Source organism: Solanum stenotomum, chromosome 2, assembly GCF_019186545.1.
Source record: "Solanum stenotomum isolate F172 chromosome 2, ASM1918654v1, whole genome shotgun sequence".
Lineage (NCBI taxonomy): Eukaryota > Viridiplantae > Streptophyta > Magnoliopsida > Solanales > Solanaceae > Solanum > Solanum stenotomum.
Genome location: NC_064283.1, coordinates 60,017,479 through 60,038,234, shown reverse-complemented (window position 1 = coordinate 60,038,234; position 20,756 = coordinate 60,017,479). Strand labels below are relative to the sequence as shown.

At 35.6% G+C, this 20,756-nt stretch overlaps 3 protein-coding genes across 3 annotated transcripts in view; all 3 read right to left on the bottom strand.

Annotated features, from left to right (window-relative positions):
* LOC125856164 (probable LRR receptor-like serine/threonine-protein kinase At3g47570) overlaps window positions 1-20,756 on the bottom strand; it is a 155,105-nt gene that overhangs the window by 79,567 nt on the left and 54,782 nt on the right. The gene's annotated exons all lie outside the window — the stretch shown is intronic.
* LOC125856934 (ras-related protein Rab11D) lies at window positions 2,198-7,796 on the bottom strand. The gene is made up of 2 exons (XM_049536595.1): window positions 7,475-7,796; window positions 2,198-2,861 (listed from the first exon to the last, which is right to left on the bottom strand). The coding sequence occupies exons 1-2, from the start codon at window positions 7,699-7,701 to the stop codon at window positions 2,420-2,422; spliced, it is 669 nt and encodes a 222-aa protein (XP_049392552.1). The 5' UTR covers window positions 7,702-7,796; the 3' UTR covers window positions 2,198-2,419.
* On the bottom strand, window positions 9,647-12,095 carry LOC125856898 (receptor kinase-like protein Xa21). The gene is made up of 2 exons (XM_049536553.1): window positions 10,183-12,095; window positions 9,647-10,008 (listed from the first exon to the last, which is right to left on the bottom strand). The coding sequence occupies exons 1-2, from the start codon at window positions 12,071-12,073 to the stop codon at window positions 9,662-9,664; spliced, it is 2,238 nt and encodes a 745-aa protein (XP_049392510.1). The 5' UTR covers window positions 12,074-12,095; the 3' UTR covers window positions 9,647-9,661.

The window sequence follows — 20,756 nt, the reverse complement described above, 5'->3', positions numbered from 1 at the left end:
AGAGCAAAAATAAAGAGGAATTGAAAAGGAAATTTAGAAATTCTGCTGAAAGGACAAAAATATCCTTATCTTTAATTTGCTGTCAAGGTTATTTTAGAAAAGGCAGAATGACCTGAAAGACCCTTGTACTTGGCTCATTTTGTCAGTTGAATCCTCATACTCATCACTTTGCCAACTAGACCCTTAAACCCATCAGAAAACAATATTTTAAACCCTTTTCTCCTCTGGTCAGAGTGCGTGTAATGGACGCGATTACACGTGAAATTCCACATCATTTTTAGTGCCACATGCGAAATTAAGTGCTAAAAAATTTTTAAAAATCAAATAAATCAATTTTTTAATTTCTTTAACTTTTCAAATAGTCATTTTCTTCATATTTGGTCACAAATTGAACACTAGATTCATACCCATCAGATCAAATTCTTCTTGATTTAACTTGTAAATTCAACTACAAGTTCACTAACACAAACTCAATGAACCCCAATCAAAAAATTTAAGTAATTTTACAAATTCACAAGACCTATTTATTATTTTTTAACCTTTTTCAAACTTATCGATGGAGTTTTAAAATTTTCAATAGTCACAATATCCTTCACATTATCTGCATCTCCTCGTTGAAACCATCTAATAAAAGAATGATACTAATATTTTTCAAACCTAAAAAACGAAAATTTTAGAAGAAGTTGAGGCTACTGATTTGTATTAAAAAAAAGAAGAAGAAGAGGTGGAGAAGAGTGAATGTGGGGGTGGAGAAAGAAGAATGGGCTGGAGAAAGAAGAAAGGTGAGGGCTGGTGGAGAAGAAGAAAGGGTGGGTGTGGGTGAAGGAGGGTTGAAGAAGATGATTTTTTAAAATTTTTTTTGTTAAATTGATTTTTTTAAAAGAAAAATATTGTTTTAACTTGCTTTTAAGCGCGTGTAATCACGCATATTTCCAACTCACCAATATTAATGTCACATAAGCTCGGTCAATGGTCAAAGGGGTTTAAAATATTGTGTTTTGATGAGTTTAAGGGTTTGCTTGGCAAAGTGATGAGTAGGAGGGTCCAACTGACAAAAGGAGCCAAGTACAGGGGTCTCCCAGGTCATTCCACCTTTTAGAAAATAAAAAAACGGAGATGTCTATGACAAACAACCTCTCTAAATCCTTACGAGTATCCGAAAAATACTTTATTTCATCGAAGCAAGAATAAGATGTGTTTACACTCTTCCCTCTTTAGATTTCACTCATGAAATTTTTTGTTGTTGTTAAATGGATAATAGCAATTTAATAGTGATATTTTTGTAATTCATATAATAAAGATAGTATTACAAATAAACTAATCATTCTTTTTGCAATGATTTACATTTGTTATAAAAAAACATGAATATCAAGATTTGAAATATTGAACTACAAAAGCATTGCTAAAATATTGACAAATGATTATGCCTTTAACAAGCTCAACCTTGAAAAAAAAAGGTGGTAGGCCGACGTTGAACGCTTCAACTTGGCCACTGAAGAAGGCGATGCCTGGCCACAGGTTTCATCATTCTTTATTTTAGCTCGGTACAGAGGAAAGAGGGAGCAACTTAACCCACTCAGTCCTGCCTTTAGGAAGGAATGCAGGAAAGGAAAGAGCAGTCTCAATTTCACTACAGGATTTGCGAATGAATGCTGGACTGGGCCAGTTGCTTCCGGCCTGTCTTGTAGTCGTAGTCTTTTAGCTTATGTAGTCATCAGCCTTCCTACACGCATGCGTCTGCCAGAATGCCTCCTTGGTTCGGGACGTAAAAGTCAAAATACTTATTTTGGAGAGTTAAAAGAATTCAACAAAACTTGTCAGCCTTTTCCGGAAAAAAAAAGTGTTACTGAGTAGCAACAAAATTAGTTTTTTATAGTCGAAAAAATAACCTCTCCCAAAAGCACTTTCCGAAAGCTTCGACAAACACAAATTATTGCTCGTAATATCGCCAAAAATAGTTACTTTCGAAGAACACTCGTAACAAAAAAAATACTACTCTTCAAAATAAGTATAGTTCTCTCAAAATTTACTTTCCCAAAAAACACTTGGACAACAAACACTCTTCTAAATAAATATATTTCTTGAAGTTTGACCAAATAGACTGCTAAGGGTCAAAATCACATTTTGCTCCTCATCATATTTTTTTCGGCCTTGAGAATTCAAACCACACATTTAGATCAATTGCAACCCAAGAAAATTGAATATGAAGCTAACAACAAACATATTATAAAACTTGTAAAAGCACATATACTCTGCTGCTGTTGTCCTCAGTCCTCAGTCCTCACATAGAACAATCTAAAAATGAATTTACAACCAAATACATGAGATTTCAAGAATAACTCTCACTGAAACTATGAAGCTTTAATACTCATAGAGATTTTCACCTGAAAAAGTAAAAGAAACGTCGACTCCTGATATTTCAAGATCTACAACATGCTCTCTTTTCTGGGATGACTTGTGCAGGACCAGGTACAAGAATCTTCTTCCCAGATAAAGATGCAGGATTCCCATTGGGGGGATTATCATCTGCAGCAAGATTCTTCTTGTTTACGATGTTGAAGATCTCTGTCAACACAGTCGAGAATGCATCCTCCACGTTTGTCGCTTCCATTGCAGAAGTCTCTAAGAAAAATAATCCTTCCTTCTGAGCAAATTCCTTAGCATCCTCGGTAGGGACAGCTCGTTGATCTTTGAGATCAGTTTTGTTTCCGATCAGAATGATCACGATATTCCTATCGGCATGTGCGCGCAACTCTTCCAGCCAACGGGGTATGTGATCAAATGTTTGGCGTTTTGTTATGTCATAAACCAACATAGCTCCAACAGCTCCCCTGTAGTATGCGCTTGTGACAGCTCTATATCTGAAAATGACAAGGAAATGAGTAAATCAGTTACAAAATTGTTAAGTTTCTCCTCCACTTATCGAGTCTAAAAGCAGTCCTGACAAGGAAAAGCGTTAAATGTGGGAATCAAGTTAATCAAATCCCTATTGTGATATCACTTATCAGTGCGACGCGAACATCAACACTTGGTAATAAGTATTTATAAGAGCTGGTGAGAACCCAGAAGGGCATACTTGATTACTAAACTCTAATAGACCACTTGGCAGTGCACTTGTATAATAGTAATTGGATAGTAGCATAGATGTCTCTTTCGAATAAATATGGCGTCTATAACAGGCATACATAATACATTGCACATTAATAAAAGTAGGAAGAAACTAGTAACCAGGAAAGTCACATTTAATCACAATCTCAACTGGTATTGATGTTTTAGAACGTTACCATTCATTTCCCTACAATATTGACCAACTCCAATTTGAAGAAGCGTCTCAATGTGCCTATTCTCCCAAAACTTGGGGTACTATAACAATAGAGGAACCTGTCATATAGGGGTGATTTTTAAGAAGACTGAACAAAAAGAAGAAGATGGATGCTGGCAAGGAAAACTGATGACTCCTCTAAAGTTAGACTTGACAATGTGGCTACTAGCGTGAACTCACAATGTGGATACTGATGCCAATCCCGCCAATCCCTAGACATAACTTGGTGCAAGGGACAGGCGCACCACCAAATCAAAGATTCAAGCCACACAAGTGAGCCTGTACTGATAAATCTGGAAATGAGGTTTTCATCTTTGTATTTCATTTTGAAATGAAGCTGTTTGTTATAAGACTTGTAAAATGAAGCTGTCGGTCTGGAATAATTTGATGACTAATAGGACACGCTAAGTGCAAGAACTTGAGCAGTGCCAAGTTCAACTTAACACCAAGGTCTTTTGATGAAATACACGAGAGTGTTGTAGAAACGAGTTAAAAGAAGGAGAAGACCAAGGATAGGCATGGAGGGCAAATATCCTTTTCAACAGATAGATGAGGATACAATACTAGCAAAGTAATTGAAGATGGCGTTGGGCCAATACCGGAGATCCCGGTGACGACAAAAAATGGTAATAGACTTTCGTTCAAAACTGGGTGGCCAGCAGACATCTTTAGAAGCTTTCCGGTTAACCATATCCTCTAGGATTGCAATGGTCATGACACCAACAAGTTTATCTTTTTGATATTGAGGGAGAACCAAAATTTTGGGAATGTGTAAAATTGTTTCTGAGAGCAATGTCTCAACCCTTTTGCATCTATATCCCTGTTTTATTCCAATGACTTCTAATCCCGTTGACTGTGGGATAAGATCAGAAAAAATGGGGCCTATTTTATGGATAAAATCTAATTTATGTTGCACCGGTTAAGTAGTTGCCTAGTACTAATCAAGACAAAAGGAGCAGATAAACCTATAAGCTTTCTTGTCCAACAATATGATACTTGAACAATAATAACTCACAGTTATTTACAAATTCAGTAATATACATTTCTCGATAGGTAGCTTTACAAAGGTTGAGTTACAAAAAGACAGAAAAATTTCACATTATAGTGAAGAGAAAAACAATAGTAATTAGAGTGGATTAAGAGCTATCTGGTTACCATCAAACTGGATGGAAACAAAAAACAACAAAGGCAATCTATCAACCTAATCTACATATCCATGACAGATACCTTTTGTATTTAGAAGTAAATCAAACAATTGCTAGACAAGAGAACACATTTGGCAAACAAAGAGCATCGAGTAGAAGGACCCCACCAGCATAAGGAAAGGGTTCATGCACGACTGCCTGGGTTGCTTGAGAAACCAGATATAACAGATCCAACCACACATAAAGCAAGTGGGTAATGCAAATAAAAAAGAAGTTGGCTCTACAAGTGTTGAAATTCAACTATCAATACCATCCTTCTTACCAAATAACCCGTAGAAAATTATATATTTATGTCCTTTAGTAGTCACAAGAAAGTTGTAATTTTGATGAGTATCATCTATAATGCATAGACGAGTGAGTCTTAAATTTTGAAGTTTGACTAACTATTTGCTTTAGTTCACTTTTTCTCATTGACTTGAGTGTGAGTTTAGAAGACGCATGTTGACATCCAATTTTGTCTCATGCTTCTTCCAACTTATTTGTTTGCACTTCTAACACCTTTCATAACAGAAGAATACTTATTCTTTTATTCTATTACAATTAAGGGCTTTTAATATCATCGTTATATATATTACTAATATGATCATCCTTCATTATGCAACCATCATCATCACTTCAAAATATTACTCTCTCCATTTTAATTTATTTGTCTTACTTTTTTTTAATTTGTTCCAAAAAGAATTTCAATTTATTTGCCTTGCTTTTCTTTTAATCCGTCTCAAAAAGAAAGTATTTTTTCTTTTTTGACAACTCTTTAATTTTAACTTTCCACCTAATATGTTTAATACCACTAGATAAAAGGACATTTTTGTACTTTCTACATATTTTTAGTTTAGGTATAGAAGATTCAAAAGTCTTCTTTACTTCCTTAGTTTCTTAAATTCCATGCCAAATCAAAACCAATTGAAACGAAGGGAGTATTATTATTCTCATTTTAATATTATCATTAACAGTCATTTTTTAACATTTTAATTTATTTTCTTTCCGAAAAATGCATCACATTTTTTTTATTCAATTAACAATAACATTTCTTAATTTTGTACATTTTATCTATATATATATATATACATTTTATCTAGGTTTAGTTATAGCCCTTTATTTTTTATCCAACAACTAGAGCTCTTCCATTTTTAAGACCCCTATAATATTATTATCCAACAACAATGACAATGATTAAAGGAAAGTTGTATCTATCCTACTGTTTATAATTCCTATATCATTCTCATTTACTAAGTTGCTCGGACTCTTCACTTTTGGTGCCGCACTCGTGTCGACACGACATGGGAGTGGGTGTGGGATCCAGGTCCAATTTGGTAAACCGATTTTGGGTACTTTGACCAAAATCAATGGGGATAGTCAGGACAATTTTAATGATTTCTGTAATCTATACAAAAACTAAGGTAAAATTGAAGAAAATGAAATACCTTTTATATAGAAACTTTTATGTCACTCTTTTTCTTTAATCTCATTCCAAGATTCTCCTCAAGTTCTCCTAATAATATCACATAATTAGGTTTTACAACTCTATTTTTAGATATTTTAATTATTTTTAGGCGAATCCCCACACCCATATCCATACATGGATCCATATCCCTGAATCTTGAAAATTAGATCATGAAGGATCCGACATCTGGATCCACACCCGTATCGAACACCCGCACCCGAGTCCGAGTAACTCCTTCTCCCCTTTGTAAATTATGAAGCTTCTGTATGTCTTCATTCATAAGTTTTCACGTCTTTGCATTCACCAAGATGGAAACGAAACATTAGAGAATATACATGTTCACTTATTTACTTGTAGAGAAGAGTTACACATAGAAACCACAACAAGAGGAAAGGAACTATCAAGGAGGAAGAAGATCAAGAAATTGCTTTTAAAAGTAAACAAGTACATGGAATCTTTACATTTATTAAGAATCGTTTGGTGTGAGGTATAAGGAATAATAATTCTAGGGATAATATGCAGGACTATTTTATCCTGCGTTATAAGGAATAATAATCCTAGGGATAATATGCAGGACCAGTCCTGAGATTATTTATCCCACACTTTATACCTTAGTAATGGGATAAGTTATCCCATATACATGATAGAATAACTTATCCTTAGAAGAGTTGGCATATGCACAGGGGGTCTGAATTATCCGTGTGACCATGTGGCCTTCTCACTTAAGTTGTCCGCTCAAGAACCCTGAGTCTAGTAAACATACAAAGACCTAAGATAGAGTTGTGCCTCCACTTCAAAGATTTTCCAACCCACCTTAAGTATATTCATGCATATGACTTAATTTGAAGTGGGTTCAATCGAAACCCTTTCATCAAAAAATTGCACTATGCCAAGCAAAAGGGTAATAGTTGAAATTTTTAAAGATATTTAACTTAGAATCCCCTGAAATCAGGGGATTTTCTAGTGAAGTTGGCAAAGGGAGATCAAATTTTGCTTAAGGTCACAAATGCTCAAATCCTAGGAGTGGCTATCCTTCACTTCTTTTAACCCCTTGTCAAAATTCCTCGCTCATCACTCTATCATAATCAAAATCATGCCCAAAAGTTTGATCGTTTACTCCTAATCCCACATTCTTTTTGGTGGGAGTAGTAGTAGTAGTACAAATGATTCAAGTTATATACACAGTAAAATGATTTTTTTAACATCATCATCATAATTTGACCTAATATAACAATTTACATACCATTTATTCTAGGTTACCAATCAAATACTATTGATTCACCCTGTGCACACCCAAAGGGTAGTGTTTGTGGTTTCCTTCGTCATAAAAAAATATATATTCATTTCATTGAACTTAAACTCACCCAAAACGAGACGAAATGGAATCTAAACCTCACCAACAAAGTAAAAGTTCAGCTACTCAACCAACTGAGCTACTAAGATTCCTCGAGTTTGCAATAACACAACAAGAATCAAAGTGTCAAAAAAAGAAAGAATTAATACCGTTCTTGACCAGCAGTATCCCAGATCTGAGCTTTAACAGACTTGTGCTGTATCACAAGGGTTCGTGTCTGGAATTCAACCCCAATTGTTGCTTTAGAATCGAGGCTAAATTCGTTACGAGCAAATCGAGCTAGTATCTGTGACTTTCCTACAGCTGAATCACCGATTAACACCACTTTGAACACATAATCTATCTTCTGGCTCGAATCCCCATAACCACTCGCCATTGATTTCTCTGTAAAATCAGCAGCTGAAAATGGAAGAGAGATAGAGGGGTGGAAACAGAGGAGACGTAGATCTTTGCTTTGTCTTGATGGACCCCTGTCTTTGTTCTTTTCCTTTTTCAATTTATTATTTCAAAAAGAGTAAAATAATAAAATTATTAACCCGAGGGTCAACAACATATCTAAAGTATTTTTAACTTTTTTAAGTTTCATATTTAAACTACCATAACGTGTGTGAGTTTCAAAATGTGAGTAATAACTAATTATTTATCAAAATACATCTCAATTATTCTATGTGTGAATTTCTGACCTAATATATCATCACTGTTCAGATAGCAAAAGAGAACAATTGATAGTTAATGTGTATTTATATATATATAATTGATGATAATTCAAGTAGAAATTTTGCATACCTGATAGTTCAGCTATGAACGTTAAAATAAAATAATACTTTAGGTGTGATTTTGACTCTTCACTCTTTTTTATTCAAAAATAATATTAGAGATTGGTAGAATTAGTCAAGGGACCTGAAAAGCAATGGTTTACCTCTATGGCGAAAGTTAGCAATTCAAATTTGCTTATCTCCAATTCGTGAACTTAATCGATACAAAACATTAAAACACCCTTGTTGATGATATTTTACTCCAACAACATGTAGCGTTCCTCAAACATCTGATATATCTTTAACCCTTCCCCCTCTTATTAACACTACAAAATATTTTTGTTTATTATGATTAATTACCGGATATGTAAACAATGATTTAAATTTAAATACATGAAAACCTCATAAGCATCATTATTTTACAAGTTTTGTACCTAAATTATTTGATGTTCATAGAATTCCTACTCTACGGTCTACATTGTTTCTAATCTGTCTCTTTTGATTTCTTTTCTTTTATCTCTGGCAATTTCTTTTCTATTTATGAAGGAAATAAGAAATGAGGTGGAAGAGATATTTCCATACTTGTTTTGATTTATTCAAGCGTTCAAATCATAGTTACTGAACAAAATAAAATACATACGAAACCACTCAAATATGAAATTACAACATGAGGGAATGTAACACATCTATAAATAATGGACCAAGAACACATCTTTAATATGAAATTTTAATAACATAAATTGCTATTCCCACATATTAACAATTTCTTAGGGAGTTTTTTCACTTCACTTGGACCTGCTTCAACCTATATAAAGCTTTTGAAGCTTATACACATTGTCTTCACTTCAACTTTCGGATTGAGCTACATAAATCTCTTCTTTACTTGCACTTTCATTTTTAGTACTTGATAATCGTCAGTATATGTTAAGCTTATACTTTGACTAATACTGAAAAACAGGCCGATCAAAGTTAAGTTTGAGTTTAAATTATGTGTACTTGCGGTGTAAAAACTATTGGATAATTAGGATCCGGTTTTTCATTCACCTGCAAAACTCACCAAGCCCAACTAAGCATTCCATTTATTAAATAGTTGAATATATTGATCGGAAGAAGCTAATGAATCAAAAATATGAAGTAGAGGCAAACAGAAAGAAAATTAGTGCAGCTAAACACTTTCATAATATTTCTTAATTTTATTCAAACATTCAAAACATATTAAAGACTACTCAAATCTTAAATCACAAAAGGAGGGAAATGCAACACTCTGAAATACAAACAGTACATGTCTACAGGTAGAACAAACGACGACTATAATCAACAAACAAGTAAACAAAAAGCAACATGTTAACTTGCAGCACAGAAAGAACACCACCGAAAGAGATTTCTATGTTTCCAGAAATGTGTTNAACATATTAAAGACTACTCAAATCTTAAATCACAAAAGGAGGGAAATGCAACACTGTGAAGTACAAGCAGTACATGTCTACAGGTAGAACAAACGACGACTATATTCAACAAACAAGTAAACAAAAAGCAACATGTTAACTTGCAGCAAAGAAAGAACACCACCGAAAGAGATTTCTATGTTTCCAGAAATGTGTTGTTGATTTTGTTAAGCCTTTTGACTACTTCTTTCATGGTTATTCTTGATTCTGGCATTTCCTTTGTGCAGTCTAAAGCCAATTCTATCATGGATGCGATGCAGATTTCACTTTTGGAAGTGATCTGTTCTTCCTCGGAAAAAATATTGGCATCCACAACGTCCATCATAGTCCCTGAAAATGATTGTGTTATCCATTTCCTCAAGTTAAGATTTCCATGGCATATCTCTTCATCTGTTGGCCTTTTTTTGGTCAAAATCTCCATCAACATGATGCCATAACTATAAACATCACCACTAGTGGACACTATTCCCTCTGAGCCATATTCTTAAACGAATGAAAATGAAAAAGAATTACTCATTTGAATATAACAATAGTGCGCGTACAAACAAAGACATGCTTTTTATTTAGTTCTAGTATTTGCAAGGGCTTGATTTAGATAAGAAAAAAAATCAAATAGAAAGGTTATTATATAAGTGAGAAAGAAACAAAGTAGTATACCTGGTGCCATGTATCCAAGAGTGCCCAATGTCTCGGTATGTGCCATGGACTTACTTATGGCTAAAATTTTAGAGATGCCAAAATCACCAACATGAGCCACCATATCTTCATCCAAAAGAACGTTGGCTGGCTTTAGGTCGCAATGAACTATCGGAGTGTTATGACCATGGTGCAGATATTCAATTGCCACAGCTACATCAAGCATTATGGTGACTCTTTGAAGGAGGTTCAAGTGGGATTCTTCTCTGTACAACCAATTCTCAAGACTTCCATTGGGCATAAATTGCAAAACAAAGGCTCTTATATAGTCACTAGAACATGTAGTGATCACTGGAACAAGATTTTTGTGTCTAACATTTCTCATCACTTCACATTCAGTATCAAACCTCTTGCATACTTGCTCATTTTCCAAATCCAGAACCTTAATGGCCACTACAGTTCCACTAGATAATGTGCCTTTGTACACAGAGCCAGAGCTTCCCACACCAATTAAATTGGATTCATCAAAATTATTTGTTGCTCGTTGAATCTCGTGATAAGAAACTAATTGATGAGTCATGATCTCCATTACCTTTTCAACATCTTTGGCCTTTCCTTTCTTCTGTCGTTTCATTACCCAAATTAAAACCAACAAGAATATCATCAAGGATGAAATAACCACTGGAGTAACAATTTTTAGCACAACCTCCTTAAGCTTTGATTGTTTTCCAGGATTAGTGACAACACAAGCAGGAATCTCCAATATGTGCATTCCGCACAGACCTTTGTTCCCGAGAAATGATCGCACAGTGGAATTTGCAAACACACCACCACCGGGTATTTCACCTTCTAAATCATTAAATGAAACGTTAATGCTTTTAAGGTATGGGAGTTTTTCCAAAGACTTAGGAATAGTACTTGACAATGCATTTAAAGACAAATCCAAGAATTCCAAGCTGATCAAGTTGGCAAAGGATAATGGAATTTGGCCAAAAAATGAATTGTTTGATAGGTCAAGATACTGCAGGTTTTGGAGTTCTCCCAATCTGCTTGGTATCATGCCTGAGAAGTGGTTACTGGAAAGATGTATTTCTACAATGGCTTTCAGTCCTCCAATATCAGATGGAACTTCTCCCTCTATAGAATTTCGTGACACATTTAGATAGAGAAGACGGCTCATTTTCCAAAGGTTCAATGGAAATTTTGATGAAAATTTATTAGAACCCAAATAAAGATGTTGTAGCATGCTAAGATTTCCTAAGCATTGTGGAATTAATCCAGAGAGCTGATTAGCATCCACAAATAATATAACCAAATTAGATAAATGGCATACAGACTCTGGAATATGTCCCTGCAATTTATTGTTACTTAGAGATAGCCCTTGGAGTTGTTTAAGCTTACCAATCTCAGGAGGAATACTCCCTGTCAAGTTGTTTCCTTCAAAGACTAGGGTTGTAAGACCGCTCATGTTTCCTATACTTGTAGGAATCAGGCCGTTGATGAGTGCATCTGCTATATACAAGTTTTGAATAGTAGATGAAAGGTTCCCAATAGAATTAGGAAGAACACCATTCAATAGATTGGCACCCAATTGTAGATATTGCAACATCCTACAGTCCGTCAAAGAATCGACGAATCGCAACTCATGCCCTCTTGGTTCATTGGTAAGTTGATTAGTATGTAGTAACAGTTCTCGCAGCTCACGAAGATTCCCCAAATTAGTAGGAATAGTTCCTGTGAGGAAGTTATTTTCTAGCGACAGAATCTGAAGCTTGGAAGCATTTGTTATGAACGATGGAATTTCCCCTTCCAGCTGATTTTCTCCCAAGAGAAGTTCTTGAAGGTTCTGAAGATGAAGACCTGTAGTGGTTGGAATTCTACCTGAGAGGTTGTTGAAATTGAACTCAATCATTTCCAAAGAAGATATATTGAAAATAGCCTCTGGGATTTCACCAATAAGATTATAATTTCCCCCAAAGTATAATTCCCTCAAATTTGATAGCTACCCTAATTCAGGAGGAATTTGCCCCATAATGCGATTGTTTGAACAATAAACACTACGCAGAATGGAAATATTTCCCATTGAAGTGGGAATAGTCCCTTCTATTGGATTATCTCCAATAGAGAATCTCTCAAGCTTGGATAAACAACCAATATTTCGGGGTATATCTCCAGTTATATTGTTGAAAGATATGGACAATACTTTGAGCTCTGTGAGTTGGCAAATGTTGGAAGGAATGCAACCAGAAATTTGGTTCTTAGATATACCTAAAAACTTCAGATTTGACACAATATTTCCTTCATCTAGCAAGAGAGGACCAGAAAGTCTATTGTATAGCAAATGTATGGCAAGTAGCGACGAGATATTAAACAGTTCTGAAGGAATGGAACCTGTTAATTGATTATCAGTCAAGGACAAGTTTGCAAGTTGGCTCAGATTACCGACCTCCTTTGGAATGTTGCCACTGACTCTATTCCCAGACAAACTGAAGATCATCATTTTTGTGGCATTTCCAACAGAAGGAGGGATTATACCTGTGAGGCTATTGTTCCTGAGATTTAAGACTCTGAGTTGGGGTACATACCATGGTCCTCTCTACATTTCACCACTGAGTTCATTGAATGCCAATGAAATTACTTGAACTCTCCGGTGTTGAAATAGACTTGCTGGTATACTTCCATTGAACTGATTGTTTTTAATATCAATCACTCGCAAGTGAGGCAAGTGGCCAAGTCCATAAGGGATGCAACCGTGGAAGCTGTTGTTCCCCAGATTGAGCACACTGAGAAAGGACAAATTGGCCAAAGATGGGGAAATTGTGCCTTGAAGTTGCAAATTAGGAAGATCCAAGGCCACAACCCTTTGCCTTTTTGGACTGCAACTGACACCCAACCAAGTGCAAAAGGAAGTATTTTTGGTCCAATTATTGGCCAAAAAATGATTAGGACTTGTAATAAGATTTTGGAAAACTAATAGAGCTTGTTGGTCAGTCTCATTTGAAGTAGCAATTGATATAGAAAATTGAATTAGAAAGAGAAGAATCAATAAGAGAATGTTCTTCTTCATGCTGTTACTATATATGCACTTGGAAACAGATTGCTTCAGCGGGATTTGAAAGCTTGATTTATTTTTCAAATGTATTATTTCATTATATAGCACCACTTATGTTGTTGGTTTGACAGAGCAATTGGTATTTGCCCAAGTCTTCACGGCATCAACAACAACATCTAGTGTAATCTCACAAGTGTACGAAACCTTACTCTTACCTTGAAAAGGTAGATATCACTATTACCCAAGTCTTCACTGCAAACGTATCCCCACATGTACTGCCACATCAAACATACAAAACATTAATTTCTTTCATATGGAATGATCCTTGAAATGAAAATTATTTGATAACATAATAAAATGTTGAATGTATTCTATTTGATCTCTTTTTCCTATATTTATAATCTATGGTTTGTTTATCGTTATTATTATGGCAACTCTTCCCCTAGAAATGTGTTTGTACATCCGTGTGTTTGTGTTATTAAATTCAATTGAACCCCCTTGCACCCCCTTTGTCAGATTCTTTAGAAATACACTATTATTGGAGAATCCGTTGACATTTTTTATGAGTGCGAGCATAGTTTAAGCTTTTAGTTAAATAAAGTATATTTTTGTCATGATGATAGACATGCTAGTCATGTTTATAGTGGATTTTCTGTGGCACGATACAATATTGGGGTTCATAAGTGGAGCAGCCACTGTTATGTGCTTTCAGCAATTGAAAGGAATACTTATTGGACTTGTTCATTTCACACATCAAACTGATATTGTCAGTGTCAATTAATTCTATCTTTACACAAATGCATCAAGTACGTAATTCCTTTATAACTTTAATCTACGTTCCTCTCCTTCGTATCTGATGTCTGGTACTCGCAATTTTCACATGTTGTACGTTCCCTTTGAATGATTAATCATTATCTTAGTGATGTACTTGTATGTTATATAATATAAAACAGTACATGAGGCTAATTAATCAGTGAATATTTTCGACAGATTAGGCAATTGAAAATGGGGATAAATCCACCATCGTATTCTGAACTGGCATTTATCTCACAGTATCTTGCAACTGACTGTGATATTCATATTTTTTACGACTGACTTTAAATTAATATACAATAATAACTGGATTTATATTTATAAATCTTTTGTGAATTTCTCAATACAAATGTATAATTTAGCAAAATCTATTGGATACCAAAGAGGCTACAAAATAATGTAAAATTCCAAATGCACCAACCAACCTAAAGAGATGATAGACTTGAAAGTATGAGAATCAATTCATCTAATTTTTGTGTCCATTTGATACAATTACGCCACAATCCCAGATTAGTTGGAGGTTGGAACCGATACTATATTAACCTTTATTTTAATTTATGACACCAAACGATGAATGACAACCTCAAGACATCAAAATCAACAAATGAAATTCAACAACACGTACATTTTTAATCCAACTAAAACTTGTCACCCTAAAAAACTGAGATGACTATAAATCTAGGGACCATAAATCTATGGTCAAATCCGAAAGAAAAAAATGTCATCTGATTTTTCTAACTTTAATTGTCCAAGTATTGGTGGACAAAGTTTACCTTGTTGCGGAAGCTGATTATATAGAGAGTGATGAAATCACAACTGCTATATCTAAAGGTAGCTAATAAATAGTAAATGAGACAACAATAAAAAAGAACACCAGAAATTTACGATGTTCGGCAAAATTTTATTGTCTTTTGCCTACTCCTCGGACACAACCAACCAATATTTATTTCACTCCAAAAGAATACAAGTGAAATACTACAAGAGAGAAAGAAGAACAAATGCCTTTGAAGATGAGAAGGCAAGTGAGCAGTTTGTTACCAATGAATTAGGAGCTACCTATTTATAGGAGTGAATTCTTCCTATTGATGTCATCCATGATATCACAATGTGTCAAAATGTCAAGATTTACCTTGTGAAACCATTTTATGGTTTACCTAAATTTCACCTACAAAGTTGCTATCTTGACTTTTGTACCAATGAAAAATTATCTTCCTAACTACCAAATCTTCACATTAATTCATCTTGAATCTTGTCAAATTTAACAAATCTCCACCTTGACAAGATTCTCCATTTTCAACCTTCTCTCAACAACTTTTGATTGTGTCTTCAACCTCAATCTTCAATGTTCAACAATGTTGATCAAGTTCAAACAATGTTGAAACTTGACCGCAGTCACCACTTTTGTCAACATATCGGTAGGATTATCCCTAGTATGAATTTTCTGCACTGTGACTCTACCTTCTTCTATGATGTCTCGTATGAAATGATATTGGACATCAATGTGCTTCGTCCTTGCATGATAAACTTGGTTCTTCGCTAATTGAATAGCACTTTGACTATCACAAAATATTGTGATTCCTTCTTGTCCAATACCAAGCTCTCTAAGCAATCCTTGAAGCCAAATTGCCTCCTTCACAGCCTCTGTAATTGCCATATACTCTGCCTCAGTAGACAAAGCAATTGTTGACTGCAAAGTAGACTTTCAACTAACTGGTGCGTTTGCAATAGTGAAAACATAACCAGTAGTTGATCTTCGTTTGTCCAAATCACCTGCATAATCCGAGTCACAATATCTAACAAGATATTGACTATCTTTCTGCTCGAAAACCAAGCCAACATCTACAGTATTATGAATATACTGTAGAATCCATTTTACAGCCTGCCAATGATCCTTTACAGGATTAGGCATGTACCTGCTTACAACTCCAATGGCGTGTGAAATATCTGGCCTTGTGCAAACCATTGCATACATCAAGCTACCAACAACATTCACATATGGTACTCTTGACATATATTCTCGTGCAACTTCATTCTTTGGCGACATAGCATCACTAAGCTTAAAATGAGGAGCAAACAGAGTGCTAACCGACTTCGTTTTCTCATTCATGCCAAATCGATTTAGTACCCTCTTCAAATATTCTTTCTGAGATAAAAAGAGCTTCTTTGAACGTTGATCTCTTTTTATCTCCGTGCCAAGAATCCTCTTTGCCTCACCCAAATCCTTCATCTCAAACTCCTTTCTTAGTTGAATCTTTAGCTTCTCAATTTCCTCTTGACTTTTAGAAACTATCAACATATCATCAACATATAGGAGAAGATATATAAATGAATCATCTTTAAGCTTGCGCAAATACACACAAGGATCGTATTTGCTTCTTATGTACCTCTGCTGCAACATAAACTTATCAAATCGTTTGTACCATTGTCTAGAAGATTATTTCAATCCATACAACAATTTTTCAAGTTTGCACACCATATTTTCTTTTCCATCAACTTTGAATCCTTCTAGCAGAGTCATGTAGATTTCCTCTTCCAAGTCTCCATGTAAAAATGCAGTTTTTACATCCAACTCAACTAGTTCCAAATTCAATTGTGCTACAAAAGCCAACAAATCTCTAATGGAGGAGTATTTTACAACTGGAGAAAACACCTCATTATAATCAATTCCCTCATTTTCAGCATATCCTTTGGCCACCAATCTTGCTTTGTAGCGAACATCTTCTTGGTTAGGAAATCCTTCTTTCTTTGCAAATACCCATTTGCACCCAATTGCTTTCTTGCCCTTCGGGAGATTGACCAATTTCCACGTATGATTCTGATGAAGGGACTGCATTTCTTCATCCATGGCAATCCTCCACTTATCTTCTTTTGAACTTTGGATTGCATCTTTATAAGTGGTAGGAATGTCAACAACTGCAATTGAGTATGCACAAGCCATCATATCTATGAGTCGAGCATGTTTTCTTATTGTCCTTTTTGGCTTGCTGGTTGCTATTGATTCAAGTTGTGGTTGAGGTTCTTGAGACTGAACCTCCCCTTCGACTGACTCTTCTTCCAGAGGAAAATCTTTTGTTGTTTCCTCGTTTGATCCCAATGTTGGGAAAATTATTTTTCCCTCAAACTCTACCTGCTTTGAAGCACCATCAGCTTGTTTGACATCTTCAACTGTTACCTTATTTGTCAAGGCAGATTCATCAAATGTAACATCCCTACTGAAAATAATTTTTCTTGTCTCTGGACACCATAAACGATATCCTTTGACTGCAGAAGTAATCCCCATAAATAAAACTTTCTTTGCTCTGGGTCTAATTTTGACTCTCTTACATAATAATATGCAATTGAGCCAAATACATATAAAGAACCATAATCTTCAGCAGGTTTTCCATACCATTTTTCTAATGGTGTCTTCCCACCAATAGCAGTAGATGGTAGATGATTAATGAGGTGGCATGCATATGTTAGTGCCTCAGTTCAAAACTCTTTGCCCAAGTCACCATTGGACAACATACACTGAACCTTCTCTAGCAAAGTTTGGTTCATGCGTCTGTCACTCCATTCTGTTGTGGTGTATTTCTGACGGTGAAATGTCTGACGATGCCATTTTCTTCACAAATTTTCTGAAAAAGATTGTTTTTGTATTCTCCACCATTGTTTGTGCGAATACACTTGATCTTTCTGCCAGTTTGAGTCTTTATCATCGCCTTCCATTTGAGAAAAATTCCCAACACTTAATCTTTAGTTTTCATCGTATACACCTACAGTCTTTGGGAAAATTCATCAACAAAGGTTACAAAATAGTGTTTTCCACCTAATGAAGGTGTTTTAGAAGCACCCCAAATAGCTGAATGAACATAATCCAAAATACCTTTAGTATTATAGATAGTTGTTCCAAATTTAACCCTTGTTTGCTTTTCCTTGACATAATGCTCACAAAACTCCAAGTTGCAAGTTTTTACTCCTTTTAGCAATCCTTGATCTAATAAAGTTTTTAAGGATTTTCCTCCAGCATGTCCCAAGCACATATGCCACAGCCTGGTTATTTCTGCCTTATTTTCGTCATTGGATGTTGTTGTTGCTGTTCCAATAACTGTACTACCTTGATAGTGGTACATGTTATTATTTCTTCGAATTGCCTTCATTACCACCAATGCACCAGAGAATATTCTCATTACCCCATTAGCTGCAATGACTTTGAATCCCTTTGACTCTGGGACTCCTACATAAATGAGATTTTTTTTTCAAATCTGGTACATATCGAACATCTGTTAATGTTCTGATCAATCCATCATGATTCCTTAATCGAATTGAACCAACACCATATGCGGTAAGAGGATTATTGTTTGCGGTATGAATAACTCCATATTCTCTTTCTTGTAAATCAACAAACCAGTCCCGATTGGGACACATATAATAGCTACAAGCTGAGTCCATCAACCATACATCAGATGATTATGATGGATATGTTGTAACTAGTGAGTAATCTGAGTCATCACAATCAGCCACATTTGAATCCATGACAGCCTTCCCATTATTTGGTTTGGCCTTGCTTTTCAACTTTAGGTAGTCTTTTTTCCAGTGCCCTTTTTCTTGACAAAAGGCACATTCATCTTTGCTGAGTCTGGATCTTGACTTGGATCTCCTGTTCTTCATTCTCATATGATTTTGAGAATGAACTCTCACAATTAGTGCTTTTGCTTCTCCTCCTTTTTGTTTTTCTCTCTTTCTTTGTTCATAACTATATAAGGCAGAACAAACTTCTTTGAGAGATTCTTCATCATTCCCATGCAGTAGAGTAGTTTCAAGATGCTCGAACTCATCAGAAAGTGATCTTAACAACATTAAGTCCATATCTCCATCCGTAAAAGTCACGTCCATATTCCGCAAATCTGTTGCCAACTTATTAAAGCTGGTGATATGATCATTCATTATGCTACCAGGAACATAAGTGAAGCGTAACATTCTTCTTTTCGTGCAAAGTTTATTTTGACTGTTTTTCTTCAAGAATTTCTCCTCCAATGAATTCCATAATTTATTTGCAGATGTTTCTTTTGTGTATGGATACTTTTGTTGTAACATCCGGCAATGTGAAATAATTGAAGAGGCTTAGAATTGGAAATTTTCATTTTTGGAAAGAATTTTAAAGTTTTGGAAATTTGGCTAAGTATGGAAAAGGTGAGTTTTTGGCCAACTTTGATCAGTCGTAACTTCTAGCTCATGATGAGTTAGAAGTATTTCCAGTTATGGTTGCATAGCCCTCGGAACGATCTTTCCAACGCCGCCGAGTTTGCTCAATTCCGAGTCCGTATGAGCGAGTTATGACCTTTGAAAGTTGGGCAGTTGACAAGGAAATCCGTCCGGGAATCATTAAGGGCATTTTAGTCTTTTCCCTAGCCAATTCTTTTGGGATTATATTGTTGTATAGGGCTGATCTTTGGATCATTTTTGTTCCATTCTAAGAGAGTGAAGGCTAGGGCTTGAGAGTGAAGAAGAGAGGAATAAGAGAAGAAGAGGAGAAAAAGGAGAAGAGGAAAATCGAGGAGATCAACAAGTTCCACCAAGATCATCGTGGATTTTCGTCGGGGGTGATCCCTACCAAGGTATGTGAGTTTTAGTGTTGGGTGATCCTTTCCCCCACACACCCCACCCCTTTTATTCATTAAGAAAGGATTGGCTTTGTTGTTAAAGTTGTGAGTTGTTGTGGTTAAAGTTGTTAAAGTTGTTAGTTGTGGTTGTTGATTGAAATGTTGAGATTCTTGATGATTTGGAACTTGTTTCCGGTTGGGGTTTTGAGTTGAAATCTATTGAATGTTGAGGGACTTCATGTTTTTAAGTGATTGGGGCTGGAACCTTTGAGGTTAGAGGATTTAGAGTTGGAGACGTGAAGGAGAAAGTCGGGCAGCTTGCGAGGAGCACGTCCGCGTCGCGGACTTGTTTCCTCTGTGAACAAAAATCTTCTCCGCGTCGCGGACAGGACGCGGACTCCACTGTTTTCAGAATTTATGTTCGAAGATTTTCTTTAGTTTGGCTGTCCCAAATCATTCCTAAATCATTCCTAAACACCTTGGGGTCCTTCCAAATACCAATCAAGTCCTTGAATCCATAATTAAATTCAAGAAAGTTAGGATCAAGTCAAGTGAAGTTAGAAGTCAAGTGGAGTTAGGACCAAGCTTAGAAGTTAAGCAAGTCAAAGCAAGTCTTTAAAGCTTTTCAAGAGTCGTCATTGAACGTCTTAACGTCGTTTCAAGTTTCAAGTTGAGTTAAGAGTTTCAAGTCAAAAGTAAAGAGTCGAGTCCATTTCTCCAAAGTTACTAGGGAACTATGTACTTCCCAAAGAAGTTCTAAATGTTTTACATTTAAGTAAGAAGTAAGAAAGGAACCATGTTTTCCAAAAGAGCCTTTGGGCTAAGTTTTGAGTAATTGTCTCAATCAAAGAAAGAAGTTATTTTAAAAGCATGAGCCAAAGTATTTTTGGGAGTAGTATTGAGCACCGAATTGGGGACACGAGTTCATATTAACTCCACTCTCCATAAGAACCATGCGCCAACATGGGACTTGACGTATCATTCTTTTTAGATGATCACGTAAGATTAGGCTAGTGGATCCACTAAGCAAAAGTAAGGTCCTATATCGATGGCAAGGTATAGGATGGTCCTTTGGCAACGTGAGGTAAAACGTTGTATCATCACTAAGGCTCGTAGTGGTGGTTGTCGGTTAAAGAACCTCCCACAAA

Excerpts from the sequence above, each read along its gene's own strand:
- LOC125856898 (XM_049536553.1), bottom strand. The coding sequence starts at position 12,073 with ATGATTGAGTTCAATTTCAACAACCTCTCAGGTAGAATTCCAACCACT. Across the intron at positions 10,009-10,182 it reads TCTTGGATACATGGCACCAG|AATATGGCTCAGAGGGAATA; the intron begins GTATACTACTTT and ends CATTCGTTTAAG.
- LOC125856934 (XM_049536595.1), bottom strand. The coding sequence starts at position 7,701 with ATGGCGAGTGGTTATGGGGATTCGAGCCAGAAGATAGATTATGTGTTC. Across the intron at positions 2,862-7,474 it reads GATACTGCTGGTCAAGAACG|ATATAGAGCTGTCACAAGCG; the intron begins GTATTAATTCTT and ends TGTCATTTTCAG.